The sequence below is a fragment of the Triturus cristatus genome, chromosome 8 (assembly GCF_964204655.1).
Source record: "Triturus cristatus chromosome 8, aTriCri1.1, whole genome shotgun sequence".
NCBI lineage: Eukaryota > Metazoa > Chordata > Amphibia > Caudata > Salamandridae > Triturus > Triturus cristatus.
Genome location: NC_140591.1, coordinates 453,118,077 through 453,145,834, shown reverse-complemented (window position 1 = coordinate 453,145,834; position 27,758 = coordinate 453,118,077). Strand labels below are relative to the sequence as shown.

Here is a 27,758-nt window from a genome sequence, read left to right as displayed (position 1 = left end):
GCCACAGCGTCATCGTGTACCGGGGCGGTGCAGAGTGCAGTGCCCACAGGTCGCGGTGCAAGCAGTGGCTCAGTGATGGCGTCAGGTACGCATCGCCGTGTGACCAGGGTCGCGGTGCGGCGTTGTGGCGGTGCCCTCTGCAGTGCCAAAGCTTCGGCATGAAGCGAGGAGGTGCGGAGTGCGGTGTCCACAGGTCGCGGTGCGAGCAGCGGCTCGGTGGCGGCAGCGGCCGGCATCGGTGAGACCAGGGTCACATTATGGCGGTGCCCTCTGCGGTGCCTTTAGGACACGGAGTCAGCAGGGTCGTCGTAGACATCATCGAGTTGGTGTTCTTCGGGTTGCAGCACAAAGCACACAGTCCCCAGTGCTGAGGGTCGAATAACTTGAAGTCTTTGATGTTCCTGAGACAAGCAAGCTCTACCTCAAGCCCTTGGAGAGACTCGCAAGTTAGGTTGCAGAAAGTCCAGTCCAGGCCTTTCACTGCCCAAGAGAGAAGCAGCCACTGCAGGTCAGCCCAGCAAAGCACCCAGCAAAGCAGTCGTTCCTTTTCACAGCTTCTACGGCTCTTCTTCTTGGCAGTCTTCTTGATCCAGATGAGTTCTAAAGTTCAGGGGTCTGGGCCCCAGTATTTGTACACAAAAATCCTTTGATCTTTCGGGCAGAGGGTGTCTGTGCCCGGCCAGAACCAGTTCGGCCTTCTCTGGTGTGATTTCCTGGCAGGAGGTGGAGACGGCTCTGTCAGAGGCAGACCAGGCTCTTTGAGATGCAAGGAAATCTCCTCCCTCTTCCCCCTTTGCAGCCCATGTCTCGTCAGCCCTTTCCTGACCTACCTAGACTATCTGGAGCCACACCCGCTCCCCAGCCTTCTGTCCTCAAAACCCCTGACAGGCAATCCACATTCCAGCAGTGGCACACGGAATGACCGAGCAAAATAATACCAACTTTCTAAAAGTGGCCTTTATGAACTCAGAATGAAAAGGGCACCCTCGCTAAAAGCTGCGTCTTTAGATTCGGAGTTCAGGCATACTAAACTTAATTTCTTTACCTCCTTCCCCGGGCCCGCTGTGTTTATAAGATGTTATAAACCAACTGCCCGATCCATCCTACGGGGAAGGGGTGACCTTGCAATAGTGAAGAGCAATTATGGCTGTATTCACTTTCAGGACACGCCGCACACACCCGGCCATGTCCTGCCTTTCACATACAATGCACCCTGCCCGTAGGGGTACCTTGGGCCTACCTTAGGGGCGCCTGACATGTAAGAAAAGGGAAGGTTCCGTTACTGGCCAGTGTGGGCACTGGCCGCGTCAACATGGCAGTCGCAACTGCGCACAGACTCTGCGATGGCAGGTCTGAGATACCTTTTTCGGGCTACGTACGTGGGTGGCACAATCTGTGCTGCAGGTCCCCCGAGTAGCATGTGATTCACAAGCCCCGGCACCCGTAGTGCACTTTACTGGGGACTGACAAGTAAATCAAGCATCCTATCATGGAAACACCACTTCATAACACAATTTACCACAGGAGCACCTGCACTTTACCACTGATCAGCTGTGCGAAAAGTGCGCAGAAACGATTGTATGTTGGAACAACGAGTTCCCCAACCACGACTTCCCTAACAAAGAGGTCGCAACCACGACCTCGTCTACACCACGATTTTTTTTACCACGGATTCCTTTATCACGATTTTTCGTGGTAACGGAATGCGTGTTAAAAAAAATGCTTTCCAAATAGTACCCCGATCCCCCACCCCTTAAAAACGATATGCCCCCACCCTAAAAACAAACACGATCACTCACACCCCCTAAAATACGAACTCAACCCCCTTAAATCTAACTCCACTCTCCCTTTAAATAATCCCGAAACCCCCTCCTCCTAAATACAAACTCAACCCCCATAAATGTAATTCCCCTCTTCCTTTAAATAATTACGAAAACCCCCCTCCTCCTAAATACAAACTCAACCCCCATAAAACTAATTCTCCTCTCCCCTTATATAATCACGTAAACCCCCACCTCCTATATACGAGTTCTACTCCTTCATACTAATCCCTCCCACACCTTCTAAACAAACACGATCACCCATACCCCCTAAATACTAAACCCAAACCCCTATAAACTAACCCCTAACCTCCACTCCATAAAAATTAAACCCTCTTACCTGTTCCTCTGCGACTGCGATGCTCCTCCGAACTCCGCCCTGCCCGAACACTAGACCGACTCAGCCTTAACCACGCACATGCGTGGTTAAGGCTGAGTCGTTGTTCGGGCAAGTCGTTGTTCCGCTTTCGTGACTCCGGAACTCGTTGTTCCGGATTTGTTGTTCAGGATGTTTCCAGCGCAGAAAAATTACGCCAGAAAAAAGAGGTCAAAACCGGGAGGTCAGAAAGAAAAAACTCAGGGGAAACACGACAAAAGATGCCAAGTCTAACACTAAAGGGATCTCTTGCCGGTTAGTGGACACAGTTGTCTGGTATCTCTTGCTGGTTAACGTGCACAGAGCTATGGTATATCTTGCCGGTTAATGCGCACAGAGTTATGGTATCTCTTGCTGGTTAATGTACACAGTGCTATGGTATGTCTTGCTGGTTAATGTACACTGTGCTATGGTATCTCTTGCTGGTAATGTACACTGTGCTATGGTATCTCTTGCCGGTTAATGCACACAGAGCTATGGTATCTCTTTCTGTTTATTGTACACTGTGCTATGTTATCTCTTGCTGGTTAATGTACACTGTGCTATGGTATCTCTTGCTGGTTAATGTACACTTTGCTATGGTATCTCTTGCTGGTTAATGTACACTGTGCTATGGTATCTCTTGCTGGTTAATGTACACAGTGCTATGGTATCTCTTGTCGGTTAATGTACACAGGGCGGTATCTCTTGCCAGTTAATGTGCTCAGTGCTATGGTATCTCCTGCCGGTTAATGTACACAGTGCTATGGTATGTCTTGCCGGTTATTGTACACAGTGCTATGGTATCTCTTGCTGGTTAATGTACACAGTGCTATGGTATCTCTTGCCGGTTAATGTACACAGTGCTATGGTATCTCTTGCTGGTTAATATACACAGTGCTATGGTATTTCTTACTGATTATTGTACACAGTGCTATGGTATCTCTTGCTGGTTAATGTGCTCAGTGCTATGGTATCTCTTGCCGGTTATTGTACACAGTGCTATGGTATCTCTTGCCGGTTAATGTGCTCACTGCTATGGTATCTCTTGCCGGTTATTGTACTCAGTGCTATGGTATCTCTTGCCGGTTATTGTACTCAGTGCTATGGTATCTCTTGCCGGTTAATGTACTCAGTGCTATGGTATCTCTTGCCGGTTAATGTACACAGTGCTGTGGTATCTCTTGCCGGTTATTGTACTCAGTGCTATGGTATCTCTTGCCGGTTAATGTACACAGTGCCATGGTATCTCTTGCCGGTTAATGTGCTCACTGCTATGGTATCTCTTGCCGGTTAATGTACACAGGGCTATGGTATCTCTTGCCGGTTATTGTACACAGTGCTATGGATTCTCATGCCGGTTATTGTACACAGTGTTATGGTATCTCTTGCCGGTTATTGTACACAGTGCTATGGTATCTCTTGCCGGTTATTGTACACAGTGCTATGGATTCTCATGCCGGTTAATGTACACAGTGCTATGGTATCTCTTGCCGGTTAATGTGCTCAGTGCTATGGTATCTCTTTCTGTTTAATGTACACTGTGCTATGATATCTCTTGCCGGTTAATGTACACACGGCTATGGTATCTCTTGCTGGTTAATGTGCTCAGTGCTATGGTATGTCTTGCCGGTTATTGTAGACAGTGCTATGGTATCTCTTGCCGGTTAATGTACTCAGTGCTATGGTATCTCTTGCCGGTTAATGTACACAGTGCTATGGTATCTCTTGCTGGTTAATGTGCTCAGTGCTATGGTATCTCTTGCCGGTTAATATACACAGTGCTATGGTATCTCTTGACGGTTATTGTACACTGTGCTATGATATCTCTTGCCGGTTAATGTACACAGGGCTATGGTATCTCTTGCCGGTTATTGTACACAGTGCTATGGATTCTCATGCCGGTTAATATACACAGTGCTATGGAATCTCTTGCCGGTTAATGTACACAGTGCTATGGTATCTCTTGTCGGTTAATGTACACAGGGCTATGGTATCTCTTGTTGGTTAATGTACACAGTGCTATGGTATTTCTTGCCGGTTAATGTACACAGTGTTATGGTATCTCTTGCTGGTAATGTACACAGTGCTATGGTATTTCTTGCCGGTTAATGTACACAGTGTTATGGTATCTCTTGCTGGTAATGTACACTGTCCTATGGTATCTCTTGCCGGTTAATGTACACTGTGCTATGATATCTCTTGCAGGTTAATGTACACAGTGCTATGGTATCTCTTGCTGGTTAATGTGCTCAGTGTTATGGTATCTCTTGCCGGTTATTGTACACAGTGCTATGGTATCTCTTGCCGGTTAATGTACACAGTGTTATGGTATCTCTTGCTGGTAATGTACACTGTCCTATGGTATCTCTTGCCGGTTAATGTACACTGTGCTATGATATCTCTTGCAGGTTAATGTACACAGTGCTATGGTATCTCTTGCTGGTTAATGTGCTCAGTGTTATGGTATCTCTTGCCGGTTATTGTACACAGTGCTATGGTATCTCTTGCCGGTTAATGTACACAGTGCTATGGTATCTCTTGCCGGTTAATGTACACAGTGTTATGGTATCTCTTGCTGGTAATGTACACTGTCCTATGGTATCTCTTGCCGGTTAATGTACACTGTGCTATGATATCTCTTGCAGGTTAATGTACACAGTGCTATGGTATCTCTTGCTGGTTAATGTGCTCAGTGTTATGGTATCTCTTGCCGGTTATTGTACACAGTGCTATGGTATCTCTTGCCGGTTAATGTACACAGTGCTATGGTATCTCTTGCCGGTTAATGTACACAGTGCTATGGTATCTCTTGCCGGGTAATGTACACAGTGCTATGGTATCTCTTGCCGGTTAATGTACACAGTGCTATGGTATCTCTTGCCGGTTAATGTACACAGTGCTATGGTATCTCTTGCCGGTTATTGTAGACAGTGCTATGGTATCTCTTGCCGGTTAATGTACACAGTGCTATGGTATCTCTTGCCGGTTAATGTACACAGTGCTATGGTATCTCTTGCCGGTTATTGTACACTGTGCTATGGTATCTCTTGCCGGTTAATATACACAGTGCTATGGTATCTCTTGCCGGTTATTGTACACTGTGCTATGATATCTCTTGCCGGTTAATGTACACAGTGCTATGGTATCTCTTGCCGGTTAATGTACACAGTGCTATGGTATCTCTTGCCGGTTATTGTACACAGTGCTATGGTATCTCTTGCTGGTTAATGTACACAGTGCTATGGTATCTCTTGCCGGTTAAAGTACACAGTGCTATGGTATCTCTTGCTGGTTAATGTGCTCAGTGTTATGGTATCTCTTGCCGGTTAATGTACACAGTGCTATGGTATCTCTTGCCGGTTAATGTACACAGTGCTATGATATCTCTTGCTGGTTAATGTACACTGTGCTATGGTACCTCTTGTCGGTTAATGTACACAGTGCTATGGTATCTCTTGCCGGTTATTGTACACAGTGCTATGGTATCTCTTGCTGGTTAATGTGCTCAGTGCTATGGTATCTCTTGCCGGTTATTGTACACAGTGCTATGGTATCTCTTGCTGGTTAATGTACACAGTGCTATGGTATCTCTTGCCGGTTATTGTACACTGTGCTATGATATCTCTTGCCGGTTAATGTACACAGTGCTATGGTATCTCTTGCTGGTTAATGTGCTCAGTGCTATGGTATCTCTTGTCAGTTAATGTACACAGTGCTATGGTATCTCTTGCCGGTTATTGTACACAGTGCTATGGTATCTCTTGCCGGTTAATGTACTCAGTGCTATGGTATCTCTTGCCGGTTATTGTAGACAGTGCTATGGTATCTCTTGCCGGTTAATGTACACTGTGCTATGATATCTCTTGCCGGTTAATGTACACAGTGCTATGGTATCTCTTGCTGGTTAATGTACCCTGTGCTATGGTATCTCTTGCCGGTTAATGTGCTCAGTGTTATGGTATCTCTTGCCGGTTAATGTGCTCAGTGCTATGGTATCTCTTGCCGGTTAATATACACAGGGCTATGGTATCTCTTGCTGGTGAATGCACACAGTGCTATGGTATCTCTTGCTGGTTAATGTACACAGTGCTATGGTATTTCTTGCCGATTAATGTACACAGTGCTATGGTATCTCTTGTTGGTTAATGTACACAGTGCTATGGTATCTCTTGCTGGTTAATGTACACAGTGCTATGGTATCTCTTGCCGGTTATTGTACACTGTGCTATGATATCTCTTGCCGGTTAATGTACACAGTGCTATGGTATCTCTTGCTGGTTAATGTGCTCAGTGCTATGGTATCTCTTGTCAGTTAATGTACACAGTGCTATGGTATCTCTTGCCGGTTATTGTACACAGTGCTATGGTATCTCTTGCCGGTTAATGTACTCAGTGCTATGGTATCTCTTGCCGGTTATTGTAGACAGTGCTATGGTATCTCTTGCCGGTTAATGTACACTGTGCTATGATATCTCTTGCCGGTTAATGTACACAGTGCTATGGTATCTCTTGCTGGTTAATGTACCCTGTGCTATGGTATCTCTTGCCGGTTAATGTGCTCAGTGTTATGGTATCTCTTGCCGGTTAATGTGCTCAGTGCTATGGTATCTCTTGCCGGTTAATATACACAGGGCTATGGTATCTCTTGCTGGTGAATGCACACAGTGCTATGGTATCTCTTGCTGGTTAATGTACACAGTGCTATGGTATTTCTTGCCGATTAATGTACACAGTGCTATGATATCTCTTGTTGGTTAATGTACACTGTGCTATGGTATCTCTTGTCGGTTCATGTACACAGTGCTATGGTATCTCTTGCTGGTTAATGTGCTCAGTGCTATGGTATCTCTTGCCGGTTAATATACACAGTGCTATGGTATCTCTTGCCGGTTATTGTACACTGTGCTATGATATCTCTTGCAGGTTAATGTACACAGTGCTATGGTATCTCTTGCTGGTTAATGTGCTCAGTGTTATGGTATCTCTTGCCGGTTAATTGTACACTGTGCTATGGTATCTCTTGCCGGTTAAAGTACACAGTGCTATGGTATCTCTTGCTGGTTAATGTGCTCAGTGCTATGGTATCTCTTGCCGGTTAATGTGCTCAGTGCTATGATATCTCTTGCCGCTTAATGTACACAGGGCTATGGTATCTCTTGCCGGTTAATGTACTCAGTGCTATGGTATCTCTTGCCGGTTAATGTACACTGTGCTATGGTATCTCTTGCCGGTTAATGTACACAGTGCTATGGTATCTCTTGCCGGTTAATGTGCTCAGTGCTATGGTATCTCTTGCCGGTTAATGTACACTGTGCTATGGTATCTCTTGCCGGTTAATGTACACAGTGCTATGGTATCTCTTGCCGGTTAATGTACACAGGGCTATGGTATCTCTTGCCGGTTAATGTGCTCAGTGCTATGGTATCTCTTGCCGGTTAATGTACACAGTGCTATGGTATGTCTTGCCGGTTAATGTGCTCAGTGCTATGGTATCTCTTGCCGGTTAATGTACACAGTGCTATGGTATCTCTTGCCGGTTAATGTGCTCAGTGCTATGGTATCTCTTGCCGGTTAATATACACAGTGCTATGGTATCTCTTGCCGGTTATTGTACACTGTGCTATGATATCTCTTGCCGGTTAATGTGCTCAGTGCTATGGTATCTCTTGCCGGTTAATATACACAGTGCTATGGTATCTCTTGCCGGTTAATGTACACAGTGCTATGGTATCTCTTGCCGGTTAATGTGCTCAGTGTTATGGTATCTCTTGCCGGTTAATGTACTCAGTGCTATGGTATCTCTTGCCGGTTAATGTACACTGTGCTATGGTATCTCTTGCCGGTTAATGTACACAGTGCTATGGTATCTCTTGCCGGTTAATGTACACAGTGCTATGGTATCTCTTGCCGGTTAATGTGCTCAGTGCTATGGTATCTCTTGCCGGTTAATATACACAGTGCTATGGTATCTCTTGCCGGTTAATGTACACAGTGCTATGGTATCTCTTGCCGGTTAATGTGCTCAGTGTTATGGTATCTCTTGCCGGTTAATGTACTCAGTGCTATGGTATCTCTTGCCGGTTAATGTACACAGTGCTATGGATTCTCATGCCAGTTAATGTACACAGTGCTATGGTATCTCTTGCCGGTTAATGTACACAGTGCTATGGTATCTCTTGCCGGTTAATGTACACAGTGCTATGGTATCTCTTGCCGGTTAATGTACACTGTGCTATGGTATCTCTTGCCGGTTAATGTACACAGTGCTATGGTATCTCTTGCCGGTTATTGTACACAGGGCTATGGTATCTCTTGCTGGTTAATGTGCTCAGTGCTATGGTATGTCTTGCCGGTTATTGTAGACAGTGCTATGGTATCTCTTGCCGGTTAATGTACACAGGGCTATGGTATCTCTTGCCGGTTAATGTACACAGTGCTATGGTATCTCTTGCCGGTTATTGTACACAGGGCTATGGTATCTCTTGCTGGTTAATGTGCTCAGTGCTATGGTATCTCTTGCCGGTTAATGTACACAGTGCTATGGTATCTCTTGCCGGTTAATGTACACTGTGCTATGGTATCTCTTGCCGGTTAATGTACACTGTGCTATGGTATTTCTTGCCGGTTAATGTACACAGTGTTATGGTATCTCTTGCTGGTAATGTACACTGTCCTATGGTATCTCTTGCCGGTTAATGTACACTGTGCTATGATATCTCTTGCCGGTTAATGTACACAGTGCTATGGTATCTCTTGCCGGTTAATGTACACAGTGCTATGGTATCTCTTGCCGGTTAATGTACACTGTGCTATGGTATCTCTTGTTGGTTAATGTACACTGTGCTATGGTATTTCTTGCCGGTTAATGTACACAGTGTTATGGTATCTCTTGCTGGTAATGTACACTGTCCTATGGTATCTCTTGCCGGTTAATGTACACTGTGCTATGATATCTCTTGCCGGTTAATGTGCACAGTGCTATGGTATCTCTTGCCGGTTAATGTACACAGTGCTATGGTATCTCTTGCCGGTTAATGTACACAGTGCTATGGTATCTCTTGCCGGTTAATGTGCTCACTGCTATGGTATCTCTTGTTGGTTAATGTACACTGTGCTATGATATCTCTTGCCGGTTAATGTACACAGTGCTATGGTATCTCTTGCCGGTTAATGTACACAGTGCTATGGTATCTCTTGCCGGTTAATGTGCTCACTGCTATGGTATCTCTTGCTGGTTAATGCACACAGGGCTATGGTATCTCTTGCTGGTTAATGTACACAGGGCTATGGTATCTCTTGCTGGTTAATGCACACAGGGCTATGGTATCTCTTGCTGGTTAATGTACACTGTGCTATGGTATCTCTTGCCGGTTAATGTGCTCACTGCTATGGTATCTCTTGCTGGTTAATGTGCTCAGTGCTATGGTATCTCTTGCTGGTTAATGTACACTGTGCTATGGTATCTCTTGCCGGTTAATGTACACAGTGCTATGGTATCTCTTGCCGGTTAATGTACACTGTGCTATGGTATCAGTTGCTGGTTAATGTGCACAGTGGATCTTGGGGTCTGCTGTGATTTTTCACACTCTTGGTAGTAGGGTGTGTGATACCCATCGAGCACCAATTCAAAATATTTTGAGATTTTGTAATTATACGATACCCACATGGATATGTGTCATTGGAGGTGTGACTGCAAGCCACTACTACCAAGTTTGTATTAGGTAACGATCACTGATCCGGCCTGGAAAGCGGCAACTGCCAATGGCGACCATCTGCTGAAGACCTGACCCCGTGGTTGCAACTGCTATGACCGAGCATCCATGTGCAACTGGCCTGGGAGGCCACAGCTGTCAAAGATGACCGCTGCACAGGTCTTCATAACTGATTATCGCCAGGAGTCCTCAACTCGAACGAGGCTATCCCTACAACTCCGCACAACGAAGCGGCAGCTACAGCAACAGGTACACCGGCCATCAAACCAAGTAAGAATATCAAGGAACAGAAATCTGCAGTCCGAGCGATATCGTTTTTGCCTCAGTGAACTCTTTCAGCCAAAAGCCACTGAACTGATCTACACAGCAGCCAGTGGAGCAGTCCAGAGCGATCTGAGTTTGTGTTCAAATAAAGCCTCAGCCCCTAGACACACCAGGGACCACAGACATTAGAACTCCTGGAGAAGGTAGAGGGCACCAGAGGTCTGCTGCCCTGCCCTGGGGATCGTACACAGCAACCATACAATTCTACCTTTATAGAAATGTGTGGTATTCTTTCTTAGTAAACATGAGAACTGAGCTAGACATAACATTATTGTGTCTCATGATTGACTGTTGAGTTCTGAGTGCTTGCCCTCCCACTAGCGCCGTCAGAAGCCTTTGCTCGACCTCACTATCCTGGGAGTCTTGCTGGTTAATGTGCTCAGTGTTATGGTATCTCTTGCCAGTTAATGTACACTGTGCTATGGTATCTCTTGCCGGTTAAAGTACACAGTGCTATGGTATCTCTTGCTGGTTAATGTGCTCAGTGCTATGGTATCTCTTGCCGGTTAATGTGCTCAGTGCTATGATATCTCTTGCCGGTTAATGTACACAGGGCTATGGTATCTCTTGCCGGTTAATGTACTCAGTGCTATGGTATCTCTTGCCGGTTAATGTACACTGTGCTATGGTATCTCTTGCCGGTTAATGTACACAGTGCTATGGTATCTCTTGCCGGTTAATGTGCTCAGTGCTATGGTATCTCTTGCCGGTTAATGTACACTGTGCTATGGTATCTCTTGCCGGTTAATGTACACAGTGCTATGGTATCTCTTGCCGGTTAATGTACACAGGGCTATGGTATCTCTTGCCGGTTAATGTGCTCAGTGCTATGGTATCTCTTGCCGGTTAATGTACACAGTGCTATGGTATGTCTTGCCGGTTAATGTGCTCAGTGCTATGGTATCTCTTGCCGGTTAATGTACACAGTGCTATGGTATCTCTTGCCGGTTAATGTGCTCAGTGCTATGGTATCTCTTGCCGGTTAATATACACAGTGCTATGGTATCTCTTGCCGGTTATTGTACACTGTGCTATGATATCTCTTGCCGGTTAATGTGCTCAGTGCTATGGTATCTCTTGCCGGTTAATATACACAGTGCTATGGTATCTCTTGCCGGTTAATGTGCTCAGTGCTATGGTATCTCTTGCCGGTTAATATACACAGTGCTATGGTATCTCTTGCCGGTTATTGTACACTGTGCTATGATATCTCTTGCCGGTTAATGTACACAGTGCTATGGTATCTCTTGCCGGTTAATGTGCTCAGTGTTATGGTATCTCTTGCCGGTTAATGTACTCAGTGCTATGGTATCTCTTGCCAGTTAATGTACACTGTGCTATGGTATCTCTTGCCGGTTAATGTACACAGTGCTATGGTATCTCTTGCCGGTTAATGTACACAGTGCTATGGTATCTCTTGCCGGTTAATGTGCTCAGTGCTATGGTATCTCTTGCCGGTTAATATACACAGTGCTATGGTATCTCTTGCCGGTTAATGTACACAGTGCTATGGTATCTCTTGCCGGTTAATGTGCTCAGTGTTATGGTATCTCTTGCCGGTTAATGTACTCAGTGCTATGGTATCTCTTGCCGGTTAATGTACACTGTGCTATGGTATCTCTTGCCGGTTAATGTACACAGTGCTATGGTATCTCTTGCCGGTTAATGTGCTCAGTGTTATGGTATCTCTTGCCGGTTAATGTACTCAGTGCTATGGTATCTCTTGCCGGTTAATGTACACTGTACTATGGTATCTCTTGCCGGTTAATGTACACAGTGCTATGGTATCTCTTGCCGGTTAATGTGCTCAGTGCTATGGTATCTCTTGCCGGTTATTGTACACAGTGCTATGGATTCTCATGCCAGTTAATGTACACAGTGCTATGGTATCTCTTGCCGGTTAATGTACACAGTGCTATGGTATCTCTTGCCGGTTAATGTACACAGTGCTATGGTATCTCTTGCCGGTTAATGTACACTGTGCTATGGTATCTCTTGCCGGTTAATGTACACAGTGCTATGGTATCTCTTGCCGGTTAATGTACACAGTGCTATGGTATCTCTTGCCGGTTATTGTACACAGGGCTATGGTATCTCTTGCTGGTTAATGTGCTCAGTGCTATGGTATGTCTTGCCGGTTATTGTAGACAGTGCTATGGTATCTCTTGCCGGTTAATGTACACAGGGCTATGGTATCTCTTGCCGGTTAATGTACACAGTGCTATGGTATCTCTTGCCGGTTATTGTACACAGGGCTATGGTATCTCTTGCTGGTTAATGTGCTCAGTGCTATGGTATCTCTTGCCGGTTATTGTAGACAGTGCTATGGTATCTCTTGTTGGTTAATGTACACTGTGCTATGGTATTTCTTGCCGGTTAATGTACACAGTGTTATGGTATCTCTTGCTGGTAATGTACACTGTCCTATGGTATCTCTTGCCGGTTAATGTACACTGTGCTATGATATCTCTTGCCGGTTAATGTACACAGTGCTATGGTATCTCTTGCCGGTTAATGTACACAGTGCTATGGTATCTCTTGCCGGTTAATGTACACTGTGCTATGGTATCTCTTGTTGGTTAATGTACACTGTGCTATGGTATTTCTTGCCGGTTAATGTACACAGTGTTATGGTATCTCTTGCTGGTAATGTACACTGTCCTATGGTATCTCTTGCCGGTTAATGTACACTGTGCTATGATATCTCTTGCCGGTTAATGTACACAGTGCTATGGTATCTCTTGCCGGTTAATGTACACAGTGCTATGGTATCTCTTGCCGGTTAATGTACACAGTGCTATGGTATCTCTTGCCGGTTAATGTGCTCACTGCTATGGTATCTCTTGTTGGTTAATGTACACTGTGCTATGATATCTCTTGCCGGTTAATGTACACAGTGCTATGGTATCTCTTGCCGGTTAATGTACACAGTGCTATGGTATCTCTTGCCGGTTAATGTACACAGTGCTATGGTATCTCTTGCCGGTTAATGTACACAGTGCTATGGTATCTCTTGCCGGTTAATGCTCACTGCTATGGTATCTCTTGCTGGTTAATGCACACAGGGCTATGGTATCTCTTGCTGGTTAATGCACACAGGGCTATGGTATCTCTTGCTGGTTAATGTACACTGTGCTATGGTATCTCTTGCCGGTTAATGTGCTCACTGCTATGGTATCTCTTGCTGGTTAATGTGCTCAGTGCTATGGTATCTCTTGCTGGTTAATGTACACTGTGCTATGGTATCAGTTGCTGGTTAATGTGCACAGTGGATCTTGGGGTCTGCTGTGATTTTTCACACTCTTGGTAGTAGGGTGTGTGATACCCATCGAGCACCAATTCAAAATATTTTGAGATTTTGTAATTATACGATACCCACATGGATATGTGTCATTGGAGGTGTGACTGCAAGCCACTACTACCAAGTTTGTATTAGGTAACGATCACTGATCCGGCCTGGAAAGCGGCAACTGCCAATGGCGACCATCTGCTGAAGACCTGACCCCGTGGTTGCAACTGCTATGACCGAGCATCCATGTGCAACTGGCCTGGGAGGCCACAGCTGTCAAAGATGACCGCTGCACAGGTCTTCATAACTGATTATCGCCAGGAGTCCTCAACTCGAACGAGGCTATCCCTACAACTCCGCACAACGAAGCGGCAGCTACAGCAACAGGTACACCGGCCATCAAACCAAGTAAGAATATCAAGGAACAGAAATCTGCAGTCCGAGCGATATCGTTTTTGCCTCAGTGAACTCTTTCAGCCAAAAGCCACTGAACTGATCTACACAGCAGCCAGTGGAGCAGTCCAGAGCGATCTGAGTTTGTGTTCAAATAAAGCCTCAGCCCCTAGACACACCAGGGACCACAGACATTAGAACTCCTGGAGAAGGTAGAGGGCACCAGAGGTCTGCTGCCCTGCCCTGGGGATCGTACACAGCAACCATACAATTCTACCTTTATAGAAATGTGTGGTATTCTTTCTTAGTAAACATGAGAACTGAGCTAGACATAACATTATTGTGTCTCATGATTGACTGTTGAGTTCTGAGTGCTTGCCCTCCCACTAGCGCCGTCAGAAGCCTTTGCTCGACCTCACTATCCTGGGAGTCTTGCTGGTTAATGTGCTCAGTGTTATGGTATCTCTTGCCAGTTAATGTACACTGTGCTATGGTATCTCTTGCCGGTTAAAGTACACAGTGCTATGGTATCTCTTGCTGGTTAATGTGCTCAGTGCTATGGTATCTCTTGCCGGTTAATGTGCTCAGTGCTATGATATCTCTTGCCGGTTAATGTACACAGGGCTATGGTATCTCTTGCCGGTTAATGTGCTCAGTGCTATGGTATCTCTTGCCGGTTAATGTACACTGTGCTATGGTATCTCTTGCCGGTTAATGTACACAGTGCTATGGTATCTCTTGCCGGTTAATGTACACAGGGCTATGGTATCTCTTGCCGGTTAATGTGCTCAGTGCTGGAGAAGGTAGAAGGCACCAGAGGTCTGCTGCCCTGCCCTGGGGATCGTACACAGCAACCATACAATTCTACCTTTATAGAAATGTGTGGTATTCTTTCTTAGTAAACATGAGAACTGAGCTAGACATAACATTATTGTGTCTCATGATTGACTGTTGAGTTCTGAGTGCTTGCCCCTCCCACTAGCGCCGTCAGAAGCCTTTGCTCGACCTCACTATCCTGGGAGTCAAGTGCAGAAAGGGATGTCCGTGGCCCATTTCCGAGCCATAGTAGTACAGACCTCAGGGCACTACAGGCAAACGACCTCAACCAACATGATCATCAGCCCCTCTGTGACCTGCGTCCCTCCTGCCCCTGATCGTGGCCTGGCTCAACCCCTGAGCCTGGTGTGCAGAGCTGTGATCTGGTGCAGTGTTTTACAGCAATGAACGTGCACTCATATGAGAATACTATCAGGTGGTATAGCGACAATTGAGGTAACAACTACTAAAGAAAAACACTTCACAAAAATTGCGAGAGAGTTTATCAGATACCATAACATTTTTATGGCAGTGGCCGTCTTGTTACCTTTATCACTATAGATGCCCCAGTTGAACACTTAAATATCACGACCAATGGCTGTGTCTGAATGGTGATAAATGGCACCTCTGCTGAAGGGGCTTCCACGTTACAGGCCCGCCCCTTCTCCCATCCTGAGGCAGGGTTAAGTGCACTAGTTATCCTGGGACACTCCAATCAGCAATGGCCTATGCCTGTACGAGAGATCTAATGAAGACATAAAATGTGACACGTCAAACTATGGCCGATTAATGAGACTGTTGCAGGGAAACCTTACAATGAGGATGGAGCAGAACAGAGAATGCCCGAGGTCAGTGTTTAATTTATTACAAAGTAGGTGTCAGAGCCCTTGTCGGGAGGCCACTGCCGCCTGTACCTCCCATAGCACCTTCCAGCTCTACCAATGACAGTACCAACAAAAGTACTAACCATCACACTCCAACAAGTGTGACAGGTCAGACTATTCCAGGCCCCCAAAGCTATATGAAAATCTTGGGCTGCAGATATATTTCTTCTTTAATGTATATTAACTTATTAAACACTCTTGCTGTGCTCATTTCAAAATTAGATAGACAGAGCCACTATGTGGTGGACTGTCACTAGAGACCGTGCTGACAATTAAGTGCAGGTGCTGAGCATCGGAAACCACTGTCTCAAATTAAGCAATGGTCAGCGGCTGAAGCTGAACCATACCTATGTCATTTCCAGAATTAGAAAAGGTTATGTCCAGAAGAAGGGAATGTACATATCCCGAAACATGTTAAGATTTTAGGGCGTTTGGTTTACGATTAATGAACTATTCTTGGTTTAAAATTCATCAACACAATATTTATTACCTAGATGAACTCTGTTGAATGTTCTGTGGTTTGACAATGTATATGCAATATCACATTAGATTGCTAAAACCTTGGTTTAGGAAGGGCCTTACACCAGGCTTTCTGAGTCTGATGGATGGATAGATAACTCCAGAGCCACGCATACACACACCTACAGAGGTATGCACACATCAATGTACACTCTCACAAAACTCACAAATATATATCTTTAGTCCATGCATACACAGACTCACAAAGGCACACACTCACAGACACACCCATGCATTCACATACTCGCATGCAGATGCATATATAATCTCACTGATGTATAACTCCAGATCCATGCACACAGAAGCACACACTCGTACAGATGCACACACGCATTTGCACACTCCTCACAAATACCACCAGACCTTGTAATATGCAAACCCATAGACAGGCATCCACATAATCAAGTACAAACCAACAGCCAATAAATCCAGACCAAAGCATATACAGCCCTCAAACACACATGCACACAAATACGCATGTATATTTGCATACTCTGTGGCTATCAATCCATATATCTATACACAGGCAAACATTCTTCTATGCCCACACAAAAAACATAGAGATGCACAGACATGCATACACTCTTACAGATAACTCCAAAACTATTCATACAAAACACACAAACATAGAGATGCGCAGACATGCATACACTCTTACAGATAACTTGAAAAGTATCCATACGAGACCACATCCTTAAACACACAATAGTGAACATGCATGCACATGTGCGCACACACACGCAGGTAATACTCACAGCTAGATAATGCCATGCCTGTGCACATATTCTCTAACTGACACCATGTAAGTACAACCTTAAGATCAGAAGAATAATTCTGGTTTTTGTTTAGTTTAGGTCGAGCCCTTGGCTCATTTAAGCCTCGATATCCAAGTGTGGTGACTCTGTTCAGTATTGTTATCTGGTGGGGCCCATGAACCCATCTGTAGGATCACACATCAGCTTCTGTGTGTCCAGACTCGGTCACAGACATATGCAGACACATTCATACACAGGTCTCACTGCACCCTCTCACCCTCATGGTTTTATATTGTTCCTCTTCCTTGATTTTAGAGTCCAGAATATATTCCTCCTCTTTCTTCAGAAGACGCAGCCACTCTTGAAGTTTTACCTGCAGGGAAGAGAGTGCGAGAAATAAGTGTAGATCTGTAGAGTGCGGTCTTACTTATAAGAAAAGAGTCACTACAGTACCTGCAGCACGTACTCAGACTGTGCATACCAGTCATGCATTACTATTGTAAGTACCACCCAAACATACTCAGATTGTAAGTACCAGTTGTACATATCAGGATTGTGAGCACCAGCCGTAAGTATCACAGACAAGGACACAGACAACAGTGTCACATCTTTTGGGTCTGTTCATGCATGGAAGGACCTAGCACTAAAACCCCTGCTCAAAGTAAACACAATTTATCACTGGCTCTTACTGCTACTTGATAAACACATTGTGCAGTACTTCAGGCCTAAAGTCCTGGAAACATTTAGACTCGGCACTACATTAAATAACAAACTTTGTTCTAGTGACACGATCATATAATCCAGAACAACACAGAACCAACTGAAAATGTCTAACCTAACAAGATTTTATAAATGCAATCACTGTATAGGCAGCCCATATCCCAATAATAGCAAACACAGCAAGATGATGGACGGAGTGCTCAAACATTTCAACCACTCATCCCCAGTCACAGATCTGGGTTTAATCCATCGTCCTTTTGCTCGCCATGCCACCCAAGTTTGGATCCAGCCATATGCAAATCAGTGTTGACCTTGTGCCTAATGGGAACAGTCCAGCTGAACTACTAGGCCAGGTCCTCCCTGGACAGGAAACAAGCATCCTACAAGACTGATTTGCATATGGCTGGGTCCAAACTGAGGTGGCATGGTGAGCAAAAGAACAAGGGATTGAACCCAGATCCTTGTGACTGGGGGTGAACGTTTGCATTGTTCAGCATTCCCTCCATCACTTGTTCCTTTTGCATATATCAATAATAAACAGAAAACATTTTGAGACTCAAAGACTAAAAAGGTACTTTATTTGTTAATTTGCTTAACTGATGCTCATTGGTACATACATCAGTACATACTGTGCAGTGATACAACCTAGTTCCCCTTTCAACCTAGTTTACATCCTCCTTCACATACATCCTGAGCGTCCTATTCCTGAAATTAGATGCTTCTAACCCACAATCACACACTCAAAGCAGGATGAGGGAGGCTTGCAGTCGCACACAGGACATCCTGATCCTAACTCTTAGTAATTCTACCATTCCCAAGTCTTTCAAGCTCCTTTACTGCCACTTCCCTCTATCAATCTCCAAAACAGCATCCTTTCAACCGATCTACAGACCACCCAGCCCAAACAAGCACTTACTGGAAGAAATCTCAGACATCATGTCCTCTGTCTCCATCCAACGCTCTCACCTCACATTCCTCAGAGACTTCCACGCCCCCACAACTCCAACACAAAATGCATGAAAGAAGCCTTCTACACACTGGAAATAAAACACCTCATCAACAACCCAACATAAAGACCACACACCAGGTCTCATTCTATCAGCATCTCCTAATATCCTCTGCTAAGCGTTCGACTGGACCAACTACCTTTCTACCCTCAACTGGACCGGCCATCTTGTCACCCCCTTCACCATCGCATATACTACACCTCAGTATCAAGAACAACCGAAAAGAGAAAATATAACCTTCCACTCCATCAAAGACATTCTTCTGTAAAAAATTTAGGAACATGGCAGAACATTTCAGCCTATCAGGGATGTCAAAGCTTAATGAAAACAAATGTACCGTACAAAAACAGGAGAAGTTCAAACACCAAAACACTCACACTAACTGCAGATCCTTCTTAATAGCAGCTAAATCCTTTCACTATAAAACCACCATCAGTGAGGCAACCAACAAAAGCAAAGCCCTCTTCAAGGCTGTCAAACATTGAACCATTCCTCTTCCAGAACCCACAGTCCCTGCATCAATTGAGGAATACAACACCACCAAACTCATCTTTATCAAAACAATCATCCAATCAGATCAGCATTATTACCCCTTTCTTGACCCACCAAGTTCAACTCATCCCCCATTGCCTCACCACCAAACTGACCTCCTTCACTACAGTTCTGCAGATGGATCTCGCCAAAATCCTGAACTCTCACTATGCAACTTCCAATAACGACGAGGCCCTTCCTTAATCCATCATCAAATTGCTCCAAGGGGAGGCCCGTAAACCCTTCTACCACACTGCCAACATCTCCCTCTGAAAAAGGAACACTCTAAGACACTCTTAAGATCTTTCCACTGCTAATGAAATCATGCCTGAACCCAGCCGACCTCATCAGCTTCTAACCTATTAGCTATCTTTCACTTATAGGGAAAATCATCAAGAAGCAGTTGCCACATCCTACAGGAGCACATAAGCAAGAATAATATTCTACAGGAATATCAACCTGTCTTTAGACCATAGTGCTGGGTCCAAGCCAATGAGGCAGTGTGTACAAAATAACAATGAGGCACTGAGTGATCACCAAGCATTCCATCCATCACTTTTTTGGTATGCTTTAGTGTGTCGACGTAAGTGGGACGGGTATGTCCATCCATGGGTTCTGTGCACACTGTCACTGGAACCAAGCTATACCTGGCTGATAAGCCCTAATTTGGACGACACGGGTCCTGGGTTGCATGGGTTCCGGTTCAGGAAAGACCTGGCCTGGAAGTTTGCATTGGACTGTTGCCATTGGAGTAAGGTCAAGACTGATTTGCATATGGCTGGGTCCAAGCTGAGGTGGCACGTGCACAAAATAAAGATGGAATGGAAGTCGGTCCAAGTGATTACAAGTGGCTGAGATTAATTCAAGCATTCCATCTATCACGTTTCTGTATACTTTAGTGCAGCACCAATAAAGCCACACTCTAAGCAGTAGATGAGCCCTCCTCCTGGATGACAAGAACGTCCCCCGACCTCCTGCAGCCTTCGATACAGACAACACCCTGAAGAAACATATGGGATTTTCACACACTACCTTGAAATGGTTCACATCCTACCTCACCAACTGGCACCAGCTCATGCAAATAGGTTTTAAAAGGTCACAGAACTTCCCTGTCTCCCGCGGAGTACCTCAGGGCTCTATCCTTTTCCCCATAACCTTTTAACTCTACATGGGATCTCTCAGATCCATTCTTGAAGACAGTGGCATCAAAATCCATCTATATACAAAGGATACTCAACTCTACCAAAAATATATTGTTAATCAACAACATCCTGCAATCTTGTCCTGAACTCATTCAATCTTAGATGTCAACTAATTTACTAAAGTTAAACCCCACAAAGACTGAATACTTCCTGTATGCCAACAGCTCAAAATAACCCCAGATTCAATCCTCTTTACCCCGACACTTGACACAGACCTCTCATTCAAGCAACACATCACAAAGAGGACCAAGAACGCCTGGTTCCAGTTCTCTTGTAGAAAGTGAAGTTGCTTCTCCTGGAAGATGATTTCAGAACAAACGTACAAGTCCTCTCCCTGGGGGCAGAGACAAGGCCCTGGTCAACGGTCTCCATAACAACACTCTAGCACCCCTGAAAGGGAGCACACATGAAGCGGTGCAGCTCATCAAGGGCTTGAAGAAATCAGATCACCGCCACATTAAAAGATCCCCCTTCCACACCAGGTCATATTTGAGATAACTTGCAACACTTATAAACTCAGAGAGGAGAGCGCCTACTGACACTACCTTCTGACTCTGTGTAGTATGCCATATCTGGGCTCCATCAGACTGTATGTGCAGGACGCATGTTTTGACACAATGTGTGTAGCGCTGTATTACAATTAACAGGGCCTCACAGTGCCGTCAGGCTCAGGTACCTTCAGGGCTAGGTCTATAGGATGCAGTGCTTGGGATCATGTGAGGTGAGGTTGCCAAGTGCAGCCATGGGGGCCTCGGTGTGTGTGAAATGCTTTATATTGTACAGTGAATCAGTCTTAGTTGTAGTCAGTGCCTACAGTCCCCCTTCACTTCTCCTCAACCCCCCCCCACCCCCCCACCCTCCATTAGATTGTTTTAAGGCCAAGTGAAACAGTCTGGGATGAGTATCGATCCTGATGGAAGGAGCGATGGTTTGTGGTTCACCCTCAAGTTCATGGTGCCCTCCAAAAGTCTGGGGCTAACTGTGAATCTTATTGGACAGCTGGATTGGAGTGAACTATCCTAGAACAGGATATAAACGGTCCCCTTTCAACTTTAAGGAGCTCTGCACATCACTGAAGAGAACGCTGAAGACCAGAGACGGGAATGATGGCCTTCTCCCTTCTACAGGAAGCGCTGGACCCCCAGGACCGAGGAAGGACCTCTACTGAAGAGAACGCTGAAGACCAGAGACGGGAATGATGGCCTTCTCTCTTCTACAGGAAGCGCTGGACCCCCAGGACCGAGGAAGGACCTCTACTGAAAAGAACGCTGAAGACCAGAGACGGGAATGATGGCCTTCTCCCTTCTACAGGAAGCGCTGGACCACCAGGACCGAGGAAGGACCTCTACTGAAGAGAACGCTGAAGACCAAAGACGGGAATGATGGCCTTCTCCCTTCTACAGGAAGCGCTGGACCCCCAGGACCGAGGAAGGACCTCTACTGAAGAGAACGCTGAAGACCAGAGACGGGAATGATGGCCTTCTCTCTTCTACAGGAAGCGCTGGACCCCCAGGACCGAGGAAGGACCTCTACTGAAAAGAACGCTGAAGACCAGAGACGGGAATGATGGCCTTCTCCCTTCTACAGGAAGCGCTGGACCACCAGGACCGAGGAAGGACCTCTACTGAAGAGAACGCTGAAGACCAGAGACGGGAATGATGGTCATCTCCCTTCTACAGGAAGCGCTGGACCCCCAGGACCGAGGAAGGACCTCTACTGAAGAGAACGCTGAAGACCAGAGACAGGAATGATGGCCTTCTCCCTTCTACAGGAAGCGCTGGACCCCCCGGACCGAGGAAGGACCTCTACTGAAGAGAACACTGAAGACCAGAGAGGGGAATGATGGCCTTCTCCCTTCTACAGGAAGCGCTGGACCCCCAGGACCGAGGAAGGACCTCTAGTGAAGAGAACGCTGAAGACCAGAGACGGGAATGATGGCCGTCTCCCTTCTACAGGAAGCGCTGGACCCCCAGGACCGAGGATGGACCTCTACTGAAGAGAACACTGAAGACCAGAGACGGGAATGATGGCCGTCTCCCTTCTACAGGAAGCGCTGGACCCCCAGGACCGAGGAAGGACCTCTACTGAAGAGAACACTGAAGACCAGAGACGGGAATGATGGCCGCCTCCCTTCTACAGGAGGTGCTGGACCCCAGGACCGAGGAAGGACCTCTACTGAAGAGAACGCTGAAGACCAGAGAGGGGAATGATGGCCGTCTCCCTTCTACAGAAGGCTCTGGACCCCAGGACCGAGGAAGAACCTCTACTGAAGAGAACGCTGAAGACCAGAGACGGGAATGATGGCCGTCTCCCTTCTACAGGAGGCGATGGACCCCCAGGACCGAGGAAGGACCTCTACTGAAGAGAACGCTGAAGACCAGAGACGGGAATGATGGCCGTCTCCCTTCTACAGGAGGCGCGAGACCTCCAGGGCCGAGGAAGGAACTCTACTGAAGAGAACACTGAAGACCAGAGACGGGAATGATGGCCTTCTCCCTTCTACAGGAGACGATGGACCCCCAGGACCAAGGAAGGACCTCTACTGAAGAGAACACTGAAGACTAGAGATGGGAATGATGGCATTGTTCAGCATTCCCTCCATCACTTGTTCCTTTTGCATATATCAATAATAAACAGAAAACATTTTGAGACTCAAAGACTAAAAAGGTACTTTATTTGTTAATTTGCTTAACTGATGCTCATTGGTACATACATCAGTACATACTGTGCAGTGATACAACCTAGTTCCCCTTTCAACCTAGTTTACATCCTCCTTCACATACATCCTGAGCATCCTATTCCTGAAATTAGATGCTTCTAACCCACAATCACACACTCAAAGCAGGATGAGGGAGGCTTGCAGTCGCACACAGGACATCCTGATCCTAACTCTTAGTAATTCTACCATTCCCAAGTCTTTCAAGCTCCTTTACTGCCACTTCCCTCTATCAATCTCCAAAACAGCATCCTTTCAACCGATCTACAGACCACCCAGCCCAAACAAGCACGTACTGGAAGAAATCTCAGACATCATGTCCTCTGTCTCCATCCAACGCTCTCACCTCACATTCCTCAGAGACTTCCACGCCCCCACAACTCCAACACAAAATGCATGAAAGAAGCCTTCTACACACTGGAAATAAAACACCTCATCAACAACCCAACATAAAGACCACACACCAGGTCTCATTCTATCAGCATCTCCTAATATCCTCTGCTAAGCGTTCGACTGGACCAACTACCTTTCTACCCTCAACTGGACCGGCCATCTTGTCACCCCCTTCACCATCGCATATACTACACCTCAGTATCAAGAACAACCGAAAAGAGAAAATATAACCTTCCACTCCATTAAAGACATTCTTCTGTAAAAAATTTATGAACATGGCAGAACATTTCAGCCTATCAGGGATGTCAAAGCTTAATGAAAACAAATGTACCGTACAAAAACAGGAGAAGTTCAAACACCAAAACACTCACACTAACTGCAGATCCTTCTTAATAGCAGCTAAATCCTTTCACTATAAAACCACCATCAGTGAGGCAACCAACAAAAGCAAAGCCCTCTTCAAGGCTGTCAAACATTGAACCATTCCTCTTCCAGAACCCACAGTCCCTGCATCAATTGAGGAATACAACACTACCAAACTCATCTTTATCAAAACAATCATCCAATCAGATCAGCATTATTACCCCTTTCTTGACCCAGAGACGGGAATGATGGCCGTCTCCCTTCTACAGGAGGCGATGGACCCCCAGGACCGAGGAAGGACCTCTACTGAAGAGAACGCTGAAGACCAGAGACGGGAATGATGGCCTTCTCCCTTCTACAGGAGGCGCGAGACCTCCAGGGCCGAGGAAGGAACTCTACTGAAGAGAACACTGAAGACCAGAGACGGGAATGATGGCCTTCTCCCTTCTACAGGAGACGATGGACCCCCAGGACCAAGGAAGGACCTCTACTGAAGAGAACACTGAAGACCAGAGATGGGAATGATGGCGGTCTCCCTTCTCCAGGAGGCGATGGACCCCCAGGACCGAGGAAGGACCTCTACCGAAGAGAACGCTGAAGACCAGAGACGGCCATTTCCCTTCTACAGGAGGCGCGAGACCCCCAGGGCCGAGGAAGGAACTCTACTGAAGGTCCCACGAGGTGGACTGAATGCGAGTAGAGGGTTCAGTATTCAGCAACTTGAGGTAAGGAGGTCGAAGACTCTGAGCCTGTGATCATAGGCCAGACTGACGTTCATTCATCCTGTAAGGGATCCCCAAAGCCTGTGTACTTCATACAGCAAATGCTATAGGAGAAATTCACTTTGGGCCTAATGAAGATGCAAGCCTGCCATGGCTGGACCCTGCACTTCCCTTTGTAGCTGATAAACCCTGCATTGCTGGTGAGTCATCAGCATCAAACCCCTCGTGACCCTGTGTGCTGCACAATGCACCAATCCAGCTCTTCTGCAACACCTCCTACTGTCTTCAATGAGCATTTGAGCCCGTGTGCCAAACCCTGCATTACTGCATATCGTCTGCTGTGTTGAAGAGCATGTGAGCCTGTGTGCTACACCCTGCATTACTGCACCTCTTCTGCAGTGTTTGATGACCATGTGAGCCTGTGTGCTTCACCCTCCATTACTGAACCGCTTTTTCTGCATCAGAGGACCGTCTTATCCTGTGGGCTACATCCTGCTTTGCTACAAGTCTCCTTCTGTGTTGGATGACCATATGAGCCTGTGTGCTACACCCTTCATTAACGCACCTCGTCTGCTGGGTAACAGGACTATGTGACCAAATATGTCACATCCTGCATTGTTGCACCTCTTCTGTTGCGTCTGATGACCATTTCTGCCCACGTGCGTTGCTGCATGAAGTCTTCTGACACCGATGACTGCGTGAGTCCATGCACCACACACTGCACTGCCACACTGAATCCTTTCAGTCCAGCTTGAGATCCCAAAACACCCACACACATACCCTTTTAATCTTCTGCATATATGGCCTGTGATCTCAGCTCTCTGACAGACACACTTTGTGCTCTTTTGCAGATTCTTATATAGGTCTCACAGAGTGTATTCACTTATAATCCCTAAACACCCACAAACTTACTTTGTGATTTTGGGTTGGATCCACAGGTTGCATAGTTGTCCCTCAATACCCACACACATATCTTGTGGGTCCACGGGTTACATTGTGATCCCTGAATACTCACAGACACATCTTGTGCTCTTCTACAGCCTTTTCTATGAGGCCCATAGTGTACAACCTGTGATCCCCGAAAGCGGGCATAGGTACCTTGTATTCCTCTGTGAGACTCACAGAGTATCTTCTCTTGAGAACCCTGGACACCCACACGCTTCGACGCCTCGTCAGGGGTAGTAAGCGCTATATAAATGCAATTACAATACAATACAATACTATACATAAACACCATGTGCTCTTGGGTACGCTTCTCTATGGGATGCACAATGTGAAGTTTGATCCCTTAACGCCCCAAAGCATACTTTGTATCCTCTTAATGATTTCACGAGGGAATTCACTTGTGATCCCTAAACGCTCCTCTGCAGTTTCTTCCTCTGTGGAACTTGCAGAAATACTGAACACCCACATACACCCCTTGTACAGGCCCATGATCCAACAACATCCTCACACATACCTGGAACTCATTATCAGCCTCGTCTATGGACTCTCGGTGGTTTGCCTTTTGATTCCCTGAACATCTGCAGACATACCTTGTTCTCTTCTGCAGCCCCCTCACACAGATCGGGTGACCTGCTGACTCCATGCCACCCAGACACAACTATTCCAATTCTGCGCTTTTCATTTAACATATCAGTGCATTCTGGGAGTTGTGGTCACCTGTGATTTGTAAAGGCAAAGCCCAGGAATGGAAAAGCGATCTCCCAGTGACATGGAGCAATCTTGTTACCATATAAAAAGGGTGACTTGTGATCTCTAAACCCTCACGTACATAGCTTGTACTCTTCGACTGCCCTGTGATGTGGCTTATCAAGTGAATTTGAAATCTCTCCATTTTCAAAACATTGCTTGTGCTCTTCACTTGTGGTTCCAGAACACCCACCCACACACCATGTGCTCCTCTGCAGGTTCCTCAGTGGGGCTCACTGTGTGACTTTGTGAACCCTGAATGCCCACAGACGTACCTTGTCCTCTTTTCCAGCCCCTTCTATTAGGCTTGAACAACCTGTAATCTCTAAAATCCAACTTAAATACCTTGTATTCCCTTGTGGGACTCATTGTGTCTTCATTGGTGAACGCTGAACTCCCACCCACATACCTTCTGCAGGCTCCTCCTCCTCTATACAGAATGACTTGTCACGTCTGAACACTTGCACACATAGCTTGTGCTCTTAGGCTGCCTCCCTGATGGGGTTCAACGAGGGCCTTGTGATCCCTGAATTTCCACAGACACACCCTGTGATCTTCACTTGGAGTTCCAGAGAAACCACACACATACCTTGTACTCCTCTGCAGCCTCCGCTATAGGACTTGTTAAGTGAGTTTTATGGTCGTTTGACTCTCGGCAGACCAAACATATCATTCTCTGATCCTCTGCACAGAACAGCCTCAGTTTCTCTTCATGTTTCTCACACAGATTCTCCTCCGTGGGCCCCACGGGGGGCAGATGGAGTTGTTTTAACATTTCCACCATGTTCCCCAGTTGTCTGTTGGGTCGGAGGTTTTTCCCAGAAGATATTTCCCTGCACTGTGGACAGGGGAAGTTTTCATCTCTTCCCTCCCAGCTCTGGTTGATGCAGGAGCGGCAGAAGTTGTGACCACAATCAATAATCATCACCGGATCAGTAAAATATTCCAAACAGATGGAACAAGAGGCCTCTTCCTGGAGGTTAACGAGCTGAGCTGCTGCCGCCATGATTCAGAAATGCAGGAAGTGAACTTTGGTTTTAGTTTCTCTCTTTGTGAAGTGGGTGTGTCTGTGCGTCTGCCCCTCTCTGTGTGCGCTGGGACTTCCGGGTTCATGTTACAGTCAGAGAAGAGAACTAACTCCTCTGCTGCCTGTGCTTTACTTATAGGTTTGACACTTTCTCAGCTAAAATAAAGTCAACATACTTTTGTTTTCGGATTCTGTAAGTGCCAGAAGCTGTCACCTAAACACGATTTTCTGTAAAATCCTTTGTGTTTTTTTTTAAATATGTTGATTATAATAATTGTTTAAGAATTGCACAGACAGCTTTTTGGGCAATTTCTCACTGCATTTGCTATTTTACGTGTATGTTTCAAAGCCGTAAAACACATTCTTTTGCTGCATTTTTTTACATTTTTTCCTGCCCTACATACAAATACTAGCCAGGCCAGTAAATTACCTGGTCGTGTAAAGGTTCACTTGCTGATGCCTTTACAGGAGCTGTTTTGTGTTTGAGGGAAGATTGTAACCATTGCCGGTGATTA

The 27,758-nt window shown here is 45.9% G+C and overlaps 1 protein-coding gene across 1 annotated transcript in view; it reads right to left on the bottom strand.

The window, feature by feature from the left end:
* The window catches only part of LOC146802308 (E3 ubiquitin-protein ligase TRIM39-like), a 95,589-nt gene extending 68,270 nt beyond the window's left edge, over positions 1-27,319 (bottom strand). Inside the window, exons 1-2 of the mRNA XM_085621880.1 lie at positions 26,806-27,319; positions 17,148-17,243 (exon numbers count right to left, since the gene is read on the bottom strand). Of these exons, the coding sequence (XP_085478006.1) occupies positions 17,148-17,243; positions 26,806-27,222 (513 nt within the window). The 5' untranslated portion in view covers positions 27,223-27,319. The remainder of the gene's footprint in view (positions 1-17,147; positions 17,244-26,805) is intronic.
* Between the last annotated feature and the right edge of the window lie 439 nt (positions 27,320-27,758).